Source organism: Engystomops pustulosus, chromosome 5 (genome assembly GCF_040894005.1).
Source record: "Engystomops pustulosus chromosome 5, aEngPut4.maternal, whole genome shotgun sequence".
Classification (NCBI taxonomy): domain Eukaryota; kingdom Metazoa; phylum Chordata; class Amphibia; order Anura; family Leptodactylidae; genus Engystomops; species Engystomops pustulosus.
The window spans coordinates 48582519-48594929 of record NC_092415.1 but is presented as its reverse complement, the minus strand read 5'-3'; the positions used below and the strand labels follow the sequence as shown (position 1 = coordinate 48594929).

General features: G+C 39.5%; 1 protein-coding gene across 4 annotated transcripts in view; it reads left to right on the top strand.

Moving 5' to 3' along the window:
* Nucleotides 1-12411, top strand: part of RP1 (RP1 axonemal microtubule associated) — a 312070-nt gene that overhangs the window by 180644 nt on the left and 119015 nt on the right. For all 4 annotated transcript variants that reach the window (XM_072151901.1, XM_072151900.1, XM_072151899.1 and 1 more), the window contains exons 33-38: nt 2396-2609; nt 5819-5973; nt 8659-8872; nt 10179-10360; nt 11661-11868; nt 11956-12110. In XM_072151901.1, the coding sequence (XP_072008002.1) occupies nt 2396-2609; nt 5819-5973; nt 8659-8872; nt 10179-10360; nt 11661-11868; nt 11956-12110 (1128 nt within the window). The remainder of the gene's footprint in view (nt 1-2395; nt 2610-5818; nt 5974-8658; nt 8873-10178; nt 10361-11660; nt 11869-11955; nt 12111-12411) is intronic.

Below are 12411 nucleotides of genomic sequence, written 5' to 3'. Positions count from 1 at the left end.
GTTAAAAATTTGAAAATGAGAGTTATAACTTGTATTTTTTTTTTAACTTTTTTTTTTTTTTTTTTTTTTGTGTTTTTTAGTTTTTAAAACCAAACGATGCTATCCTATTGCTATGGCTATTTTCTAGCCAAGTATTACAGCACACTACTATGCCAGATGAGATGACGCTGAGTTATGAAAAAAATAAACGTAAAATAAAAAAGGAAATGGCAGACTGTGCCTAGTTGAAATACAACCCCGGGCCCTAATAAATTTTCCCACTTCGGTCTTTGCGATGGATATGTGCGTCACTAAAACACAGTGGTCGCAAGTCTGACTCCAAATTGCTCCCAATTTGATAGTAGATGCACTGCAGCAAGTACAGCCACCAGCAGATCAACCAGAAATCAAATATATATAACGCTACTGTAGGCGTAATTAAGACGTTTGTATTCTCCTATGGCTATTTTCTAGCCAAGTATTACAGCACACTACTATGCCAGATGAGATGACGCTGAGTTATGAAAAAAATAAACGTAAAATAAAAAGAAACTGGCAGACTGTGCCTAATTGAAATACAACCCCGGGCCCTAATAAATTTTCCCACTTCGGTCTTTGCGATGGATATGTGCGTCACTAAAACACAGTGGTCGCAAGTCTGACTCCAAATTGCTCCCAATTTGATAGTAGATGCACTGCAGCAAGTACAGCCACCAGCAGATCAACCAGAAATCAAATATATATAACGCTACTGTAGGCGTAATTAAGACGTTTGTATTCTCCTATGGCTATTTTCTAGCCAAGTATAACAGCACACTACTATGCCAGATGAGATGACGCTGAGTTATGAAAAAAATAAACGTAAAATAAAAAGAAACTGGCAGACTGTGCCTAATTGAAATACAACCCCGGGCCCTAATAAATTTTCCCACTTCGGTCTTTGCGATGGATATGTGCGTCACTAAAACACAGTGGTCGCAAGTCTGACTCCAAATTGCTCCCAATTTGATAGTAGATGCACTGCAGCAAGTACAGCCACCAGCAGATCAACCAGAAATCAAATATATATAACGCTACTGCAGGCGTAATTAAGACGTTTGTATTCTCCTATGGCTATTTTCTAGCCAAGTATTACAGCACACTACTATGCCAGATGAGATGACGCTGAGTTATGAAAAAAATAAACGTAAAATAAAAAGAAACTGGCAGACTGTGCCTAATTCTACTCAAACCCCTAATAAATTTTCCCACTTTGGTGTTTGAGGTGGATATGTGTGTCACTAAGAGCTAAACACAACGGTAGCAAGTCCCCCTGCTAATTCCTCACAATATGGTACTAGCTGCAAATAAAAAAAAAAAAAAATTATAACGTTATTGTAGCCCTAAGAAGGGCTGTTGGGTTCTTTAAGAATCACTCCTGCCTAACAGTAAGCTAATAGAACACCCTAACGCTTTCCCTGAGCAGCAGCAGCTCTCTCCCTAGCGGCATCCAGACAGAGAATGATCCGAGCAGCGCGGGCAGCGGCTAGTCTATCCCAGGGTCACCTGATCTGGCCAGCCAACCACTGCTATCTACGTGTAAGGGTACCACGTCATGCTGGGTGGAGTGCAGAGTCTCCTGGCTTGTGATTGGCTCTGTTTCTGGCCGCCAAAAAGCAAAACGGCGGGAGCTGCCATTTTCTCGAGCGGGCGAAATACTCGTCCGAGCAACGAGCAGTTACGAGTACCCTAATGCTCGATCGAGCATCAAGCTCGGACGAGTATGTTCGCTCATCTCTAGTTACAGTACATAGTAATATGAGCAGTAATAGTCTAATAAAGTCTTGAATGTGTCTGGCTGAAAAGGCCTGTTTTTTATGATTAGAAGCCATATGTTAGCTGCAGGTATTAGATTTTTATTGAATCATTAAAGTTTTTTTTTTCCAATTCAGACTATCTTCAGCTGAATTCATAAATGTCTTATGTCTCTTTGAATAGGAAAAGCAGTTGTTTTCAGCTTAGGGCTGGTAAACGGTCTGTTCTGTAGAAGTGCAGAACTTTTACTAATGATGTATCCTATTTTTTAGCCTTTAGTAATAATTCAAGTGCAATATCTACATAAAAGGATTCTGATTCTGTGTGCAGTGCTTGGAGTGCCCAACACTTGCAGCATATCCTCTTGTCCCCATAGTGCTTTTACTACCCACTACTTGTTGACAATGGTCATTGTGGTCGAAACATCAACAAAAAGTGACAATGTACATATAGTACTTGGACTATCACTCATATGTTAAGAGCCATAGCAGCTGCTTTGGGGCCCACGGTGTCAGGTGGCCCTGGCAATCTGTCACTTGCAAAGGGGGATTTTTTTTATATTTCACAATTTAAACTGAAATTTCAATGTTTAATTTCAATTTATTTTATGCAAATTAAACAGGTAACAATCAAAGATATTGGTGAGATATATAAGATCCGTGTTGTTGGTGATCACTTACCCACCGCACCAGGCTGGCACTTGGAAAGCATTCACATGATAGAAAAAGAAACCCATCAGGCGGTGACATTTGACTGTAACTGCTGGTTGTTTGTAGATGCTGGGAAAGAGGAAGCAATAAAAGAATTTCGGGTCTTCAGTGATCAACTTATACCTGGTAAATATAACTGAGCTTGGAATAAGTGTGAATATTACCTTTATTATTGTTAAAGTATACCTTATATACTCGAGTCAAAAAAAAGGAATCAATCAAAACTCACCTTTCTGGCACCCCTCCCCCCCCCCCCCCACCCCGTAGATCTTCTGTGCGATCCGTCCGGAAGATCTGGCGGCAGGACCGTGTGACGTCACATGATCAGACGTCAGCTGCTGCAATGGTATTGTTGTGCTGCACGACGGGGGGAGGTTGCGGCTATATACACAGTGGCAGGGGCTGGCAGACTATATACACTGGGGCAGGGGCTGGCAGGCTATATATACATTGGGACAGTGGCTGGCAGGCTATACACACTGGGACAGGGGCTGGCAGGCTATATACGCTGGGGCAGGGGCTGGCAGACTATATACACTGGGGCAGGGGCTGGCAGGCTATAAACATTGGGACAGTGGCTGGCAGGCTATACACACTGGGACAGGGGCTGGCAGGCTATATACACTGGGGCAGTGGCTGGCAGGCTATACACACTGAGACAGGGGCTGGCAGGCTATATACACTGGGGCAGGGGCTGGCAGGCGATATAAACTGGGGCAGGGGCTGGCAGACTATATACACTGGGGCAGGGGCTGGCAGGCTATATACACTGGGGCAGGGGCTGGCAGACTATATACACTGGGACAGGGGCTGGCAGGCTATATACACTGGGACAGGGGCTGGCTGGCTATATACTGCGGAGGCTGTGACCAATGCATTTATACTCGAGTCAATAGGTTTTCCCAGTTTTTAGTGGTAAAATTAGGGGCCTCGGCTTATACTCGAGTATATATGGTAAATACTAATATATATATATATATATATATATATATATATATATATATATATATATATCACTGTTATATAGAAAGTGTTAAATACAGTATAGGCCTAGTGATGGCTGCATAGAGTCAGCATGTTCTTTTTGATTCTGTGCCTTATTCTCTGAATACGAAACATAAACAGCAGGGAGTCCCAGATACATGCACAATGTTCTCTGATCTTACACCCTCTTTAATATTTTTCCTTAACGGAAAGGTGATCATTAAATAGTTTACATGTTCAGACTTCACTATGAAGTAAAGAAAAAAAGATTATTTTTTATACTGCTCTGATCTTAGCAGAAACACCATCATCAGCAGAGATAATATCTTGTATTGGACATTATTCATGTATTGGAGATGTTTTCTAAATTTTCAATTATAAGATATATTGCTCAAAAATAGTTTTTGGTGTTGCAAGAATATTTATGTTTTCTGTTGGCAGCGCTGTGCGAAGAGGAAGTTGCACTGTGTGGTTTTTGCAAATTTGCTTCTCAGTTAGCAAGGTGTAAAGCCTTCTTGAGACTTGAGGTCACTGCCAGTTATTGGTTAACCTACCTGTGTGTTTCTCTGTCTCATATGAATTCTGGTTGTCTGACTCTTTCTTAATTTTCTGACTATACTTTCTATTCTGATTTCGTACTGTGCTACTATCTGGTTTCTAATTTGACCATTCTCTGGTTTGAAATTTTGCCCTGACTTATTCTTCGTTTTTTTACAGTTTTGTCTCTCATTTTTTCACATCCCTCACATTATCCAGTGTAACAATCGTTGCCCAGTTGGGGGCTGTCATACAAAGAAATCAATAAATAGGCAAAGACAGCAGAGAGGAAGAGGGTTTAGTGTCAGGCCTGGCCTACTCTTACCCCTGACCTGACAGTATTTATGGTAGTTCTACACATAGAAACAGTTAAATCCAATATTTTACTTTACTTCTTATGACTATAGTCATACGTGTATTTTATTAATCTGGCCAGGAACACCATTACAATACTTCTAGCATTCGTTCATTTCACCACACTAAAATTCTAATAACTTATCCTGCTGATCCACCACAGACCCTCTTAGCAGCCAATTTTGTAACTGGCAAAGTAATACTTCCTGCTTCAAAATAATTATGAACTTTTATGTCTCATTGTACTAAGTGCAATTTTTGAACCCTCCTGCTTATTGAGTGAGCTCATCTTCCCCTTTCTATCATGTCACCATTGTTTTTCTCAATTATTGGGTGGAGAGGAATTCCAGCAGGAATCAGGTGAGCTGCTATACAGGAGCAACTTATCCTTATCCGTATCAGAGGTCATCATGACCGTACACAATTTGCAGCTGTATCATGCCCCATAGAGGTCTATGGTACTTCGTCACAGTGCAGTGAGCACACTGTATCTCACCAAGTGACCAAACCGGGCACCTGGGCTCTCCATCCCTTCTCCAGCCAGAAGTGAGCCTGGGATCCGCCTGGGCGAGCACGTGGCTGTCCGTATGAGGCGTCACAGTGACTTTAGACAGTACTGCCATACATCGCTGGATAAAGTTTTTGTGGTGAAAAGAACATAGGAGTGATAGAGAAGCCACCAAGATTTTTTGGGGGAAGACTAGTTACAACAAAAAGAACAATGCTCATGATGAGGGTGGCCCATAGTTTAGATGACCAGGTGCTGTGACCCTTACAGCTACATCAATGCAAGCATCACACAAACAAAATAATTTTTGCTGTGAAAAAAGAGAAATATATAATGACCAGATAAACAATTGTTATTTTACTTTCAAGTTTGTCTCATTTTTTTTCTCCTTTTTTATGTTAATACATTGGGGGTCATTTACTAAGGGCCGAATCGCGTTTTTTACGGCCGGTTACCCGAATATTTCCATTTTGCGGCGATTTTCCCTGAATTGCCCCGGGTTTTTGGTGCACACGATCGGATTGTGGCGCATCGGCACCGGCATGCATGCAACGGAAATCAGGGGGCGTGGCCAAACAAAAACCCGAAGGATTCAGAGAAACCGCCGCATTAAAAAAAAAAAGTGTCGCTGGACACGCACTTACCTGCACTCGGTCCGGCTTGGTAAAGTCCAGTGAACTCCAGCGCAGCAGCGACACCTGGTGGACGTCGGAGTAACTACCTTAGTGAATCACCGGAAGACCCAAATCCTCCGCACAGAACGTGCCGCTGGATCGCGACAGGACCGGGTAAGTAAATCTGCCCCATTTTGTTGGGAACCTGGGCTGACAATGGTATCTGCCAGTGAGGAGAAATTCATACTTCAAGGTGACTGTAATAGGAATTGGTTTAGTCTTGGGAATAACATGTGTTGATTACTTTTATAGTGACTCCTTTATTAATCTTCTTTCAGTTAATCAGTATATAGTATCTGTGCACATCGGGGATCATTGGGGAGCAGAGACCTTGGCTAATGTATATATAACTCTCTATGGAGAGAGAGGAGACTCAGGTGCACGAAAATTGCACAAATCATCCAACCCTGGAGACAAATTTACACGAAACAAGGTAAAGACTCAAAGGTGTTTTTGTTTGTAGATATACAATAAATTACTGAGGGGTTTTATGATTTATATGTTTATATTTCATTATATTATTATATTAATTTTATGTGATTAAAACTTTTCCTGTCATCAATGATCTGTAGATCTTGGAGCCTTGACATAGACTTTTTTTGAGCTTGTAATCAACATTTAACATGAATAGGCAATAAATGTACAAGTTGGGAACTGCCCTTTTCTTTCTACTATCCACTGTCAGCTAGGTGGCGCCAGGCCAATTAAGAATCAATGAAGCAGCACCTTATACATGAAGATCCCGAAAGGGGCAACCACATCATCAATTCAGAATACACTAAAAGGATATTTGGAAAGGAGGTTTATAAAGAAGACAACTGTGTTCAGCTAATCCAAATAATTGGGGAATATTATAATTAAGACTTAAATTAAAATATGTCATAAGCACTTTTAAAATAGGATTTTTTTTCTAACAGCTATTAATTGAATGCATTATTTAACGCTACTGCTGAACATTTATTGCGCATATTTATCACTTTCATTATTAGTCATAAGTAGAAGAAGGAATTTAGCAGGCGATAAATACAGTAGTTTCTGGAATAATTCACAATGGTTCATAGTACATAAAAGAGAGTCACTTTATATTTAATACCTGATGGCATTAAAAATAGTTCTGAATTTGTTCTAATACTGCATTACCATGCCACTGATTTTAGATGGTGAACAACACATAGGGCCAGATGCGTCACAGTTGTGGCGCACTAGTTCCTGTTTGGGATTGTTGCACCTGAAATATTGCAAGCTACAACCATCTGTGCTGAGTTGAGTTCATTCCTCTTAATAATCACTTGTAAGTCTCAGCATGATTTTGCAACTTAATTTTTGGAGCAATATAGGTGTAATCTTTGATTCGAGCACTTACACGTAAGCCTCCTCTGCTTCTCTCCCACACCCCAGCATGAAGATATCAGTCACAGCAGAGCCCGGGTGTGTGATAGTGTTGTGTCGTTGTGTCATCAGCTCTTGTTCATGGACGAAGGGAGCCGGCTCCAGCCAGTGAGCCCATGGCTCACTTAACCCTGCTCATGAGCTGGCTCACCACGCCCTCTTTAACCCGATACAATCTCCATCTACTATTATATATTTAAAATGGTTGTTTTGATGCATGGCTAGTTTGGTGTTTAATGGCAGAACTGGCCAAAAATTACTGCAACAAAAGTCGCTAAAACAACAAAAAAAAAACAAGTGATACATCTGGCCCATTATATTTTACTATAACGACTAATTTATTATTAAATCTATTACATATCTACAGGTTAGGGTATAAATATATGACTGCTGGGGGTTCAGGAACATTAGTCCTAAGTCTCTCATTTTAATATAGAAGTGGTCACCCATGTGTGTTGTCAATCTGTGCACAACCATTGGGAGTTTTGTGAATTGCCAAGTGAACTTGCCGAATAATATCCTCAGATATTGAATAGTGGTGACCACTGCTACATGTAAACTGGGAACAGAAGAACCCCATTATTGTAATTGGTAAAGGTCCCATCTGTGAATAGAGAATAAATGTTCTTTTTATCATAGACCTCTCCATTTAAAAATAAGTTGTCAAAAATAAATTTTCATGTGCTTTCTGCACTGCTTCTATTCAGATACTTATTTAGTTTTTATTTAAATCCCTAAACCAGTTAAAAAGATAAAGACCCGAGACATCAATATAAGAATAAGCTACAAATAGCCAAGAGGGCGGCACCATGTGTTTTTTAATTCAGCACACAGTGGCACATCTCCAAGAATAAGAAAGGGTCTTGTCTAAAAAAAAAACCTGGACCACATGTGAGCACTACACTTATACACTTACAGTGGTGTTCCCATTTCAGCAAGTGAATGTTATTGTTCGAAGTATAAAGCCATTCCAATATACTTTCTGTATCAATTCCTCATGGCTACCAGAGCTCCGCTTACTGTAGTTGTATATAAAGCTTCTATGGTTAGAAATCTGACTATGGTCATGTGATGTCACACAGGGGCACGGCTCCGATTGCTCTTTGTGCACCTGTGTGACCATGGTCAGATCTCTATAAACTGGTAGTAAACATCTTTCTATAGAATGAAAGCAAGCAGATGACTATAAAACTGTGAGAAATTGATACAGGAAATATATTGAAAAATTGTATAACTTTTTATCATAAAAACATAAACATTAATTTGCAGAAATGAGAATACCCCTTTGCGGATCATGACATGTTTCACAATTGCACTCCTCTTAGCAGACTTCCTCCTACATCCTTTCGGCTACATCAATCCAGGACCATGCACATTGACTTATATTGGGTTGTAATAGTATATGTACATTGTACATGTAGGGGTGTAATAGTATATGTACATTGTACATGTAGGGTTGTAATAGTATATGTACATTGTACATGTAGGGGTGTAATAGTATATGTACATTGTACATGTAGGGGTGTAATAGTATATGTACATTGTACATGTAGGGGTGTAATAGTATATGTACATTGTACATGTAGGGGTGTAATAGTATATGTACATTGTACATGTAGGGTTGTAATAGTATATGTACATTGTACATGTAGGGTTATAATTTTATATGTGAATTGCATATGTAGGGTTGTAATATTATATGTAAATTGTTGACTTTCCTACCTCCCAGGTTGACAGCTTTGAAGTAGAAGCCGTGTCTCTGGGTGAGTTGAGGAAAGTGGTGCTTGGACATGACAGAGAAGGGTATGGAGCAGGAATGTATCTGAAGATGGTCACAATAAGAGAAGCACAAGACTCTCTCACTGAATGGATTTTTCCATTTTGGAATTGGTTGGATAGTCACCTTGGTTTATGTCAAACAGTCTGCAAATTGTATACGACAGGTACAGATTTTATCTATTATATTAATAACTAGCTGTATCTCCCTGACATTGCCCGGGATAGTAAATAACTGCTCTCAGCTATAACAAAATAGAATGTGTTATCAAAAAATATTTTATATCTATCTATCATATATCTGTTTATCTATCTCTATATCTTTGTATTTCTGTATCTATTTCTCTATGTCTATATCTATCTATCTGTATATCTATCAATCTTTATACAAAAATCTGAAGTTAAGCAGCACTCCAGACTTCAATTATGGTGAAAAAATGTCTCTTTTATTCCATGTGCAGTAACAGCGACGTTTCGGCTCGCATTGAGAGTACAACTCTCCTCAGCTGTTGTAATAGGTTTAAAAATCCATTAAAAATGCAACATGTTAAATCCCAAATTAACAGTAGTGTCCACTCCTGTACATAAGCCCCTCACGTGGCTTGTGTCCACTCCTGTACATAACCCCCTCACTTGGCTTGTGTCCACTCCTGTATATAACCCCCTCACATGGCTTGTATCCTCTCCTGTATATAACCCCTCACATGGCTTGTATCCTCTCCTGTATATAACCCCCTCACGTGGCTTGTATCCTCTCCTGTATATAACCTCCTCACATGGCTTGTATCATCTCCTGTATATAACCCCCTCACATGACTTGTGTCCACTCCTGTATATACCCCCCTCACATGGCTTGTGTCCACTCCTGTATATACCCCCTCACGTGGCTTGTATCCTCTCCTGTATATACCCCCTCACGTGGCTTGTGTCCACTCCTGTATATACCCCCTCACGTGGCTTGTGTCGATGTGGATTTGAAACATTTGCAACAAAAAGTCTCAAAAAGAAGCCAAAATTTGCACCTGCCAGGATAGGAAAAACTGCACATGTATCACATGTAAAAAGACAGGATCATACATAAGGTGCAAAAACTAGCCGCCAAAATTCTCTAAAATGCACCTCAGAGAGACCAAACTATGATACATGTGCCTAAGATAACTTCTTAAGGTGCAAGCCATATAGTTCCCCATAAATCGAGCATTTGGTTTTAATTCTATCCAAAATTATTTCCCTCTTTCAATTAATGTGAACAATTTTGCATTTACGAAAAAAATATTCTTTCTTCGATATCTGAAGTTACAACTGTGTATCTCACAAAGAATGGGTTTGTCTAGGACAGTTTTTAAGAACTGTTGCCATGGTTACTATTAGTGCAAGACGTCTTAACCTGTAATATGTCAAATAAATATTCCATGACTTTCTTCCTCATTTTCTGTTCTTTTTCTTCTATTTTTCTGTTTTCTCATATTTAAGGCAAGAGATTATCAACAAGCCCCATACCTATCGCTCAGCTCGGTGGCTTATGGATAATTGATATTTCTGGCTCTGGATTTGAGAGTGCGGAGAATCTGAACGATTTTTCTCTTTCATTTTACGGTAGTGAGGGTAAAGTACAAGTGGAAGTTACAATTAGTGGGAACACTCTGCAGGTCAAGGTATTGTGCTGTACAAACAATATGCTTTCTACTGTATGACAAGTATAAAACATTCTTCTATTCTACTACATTGATGATTATTTTAGAGATATTGTAGAAGCCAACAGGTACTTGAATAACTTATTACAACATTACAGAGAATACAATCATGAGAAAAAGAAACGACATTCTCTTTGAATTCTATGGTTTTACATAGCAGTACATAATTCCACCCGTCATTACTTATTAAACAAAACTAGATTAAATTCAAAATGACTTGTGCAAAAGTACACCTCGTACATCAATATGTTATAATATTCTGTATGGCTTCATCCGTTTCTTTCATTGTTCTGGTGGAATTTTTCTGCCTTACTTGCAATGTTGCTTCAGTTCATTGGAGTTTGTGGGTATTTAAGTACAGGCGGTCCCCTACTTAAGGACACCTGACTTGCAGATGACACATAGTTAAGGACGGACCCCCTCTGCCCACTATGACCTCTGGTGACCTATGACCGGATGTAAGGTGCAATGATCAGATGTAAGGTGTCTGTAATGAAGATTTATTGATAATTCTTGGTCCAATTACAGCAAAAAATTGTGAAATTCCAATTGTCACTGGGGCAAATTTTTTTTTTGTCTGGAACTACCATTATAAGATATACAGTTTCGACTTACATACAAATTCAACTTAAGAACAAACCTACGGACCCTATCTTGTATGTAACCTGGGGACTGCCTTGTACAGTACAAGGGGTTATTAATAATATGTATCTGCGATCATGTGGGTATGATCGCGAGGTGTCTTGACTGTTTGATGCCATGCAAATAGCAGAATGGTTCACCATAAGTCCCATGATCTGCTCCATGGTACAGGGGCTTCTGGGTTTGACTATTTTGTAAGCCATTCTAGTAGTCTTCTAAAAGGCATTGGAGCACAGGATAGAGCAGGGCTTCTTTGCTACATTGACTTATACAGGACTTCCAGTATAGGTTATAGGATGGATCAAAGTTCGGTGTGTTGATGTAAACTTCTTATCATACATTAATCCGCTATCGTGTTGATACCTGATTCTGATGTTTATTTTCTGGTGTGCTTGTGCTCATCATCATTTTGATTGATCTGATTCACCCAAACTTTACTTGTTAGACAGATGGCCTCACATTTGGCTGGAATGCTTAGTTATAAAGAGGATTTCAGGGTCAACTCAATGACTACAAGACCCCTGGTCCTGTGACTGCAGGTCAAGCCCAAACCTGTGGTGGACATTCCTCATCCCACATTGACATATTGTTACCTGTCTTTTTCATGGTCTCCTTTTAGGATGAACTAGCGATTGGCACCATTTTAAAGGTGCAGGTTTCCTGGTCACGAACACAGGTGTTTAAGTCATGGTATTTATCCTCAATACACATAAAACACACCGTGACGAATGAGGAAATGTGGCTCAGTTTTGAAAGCTGGATGAAACCCAATGAAGATAAATGTGTGGAAATCCCTGCACCGTATCCACATATGGATCCTCTCCCTGGTGAATATAACCTTATCATTTTCCTATTACACATCAATTAAGTGTGAAATTGTATTTTGTAAAACTATTTCTGATTATTTTTTCCAGTGGTGGATTACACCATTTCTATACACACTGGAGATCAAATGGTTGGAAGGAGCACTGGTCAGATGTACATCTGTATTGAAGGAGAAAATGGAGAAACAGGAAAGAGAGTTGTAAATGTGTCTGACAGTGATGTCTTGTCTTTTGGCAAAGGCCAGGTACAGTAAATGGTCGAGGGTAAATATTATTGGGGTTGGATGTGTAATAACTATTATAGTTTCTACTTTGGAACATTACATGTGTTTTAAGTTTTGGCTCCTTATTCTGAACTATAAGTTGCAAAAACATTTTTATTGACCCATCGAACCTCTCTGTGGAGTAGGAGAGAAAAAAACTTCCTAATTCTATATGATACCATGTAAACGAAAGGCTGGCATTTAATTGGCCAGTTTTGCCAGGATTGACTCATATTAACTTTATTCTTATCTACATCACATTTCTCCATTATGTATGTTTACC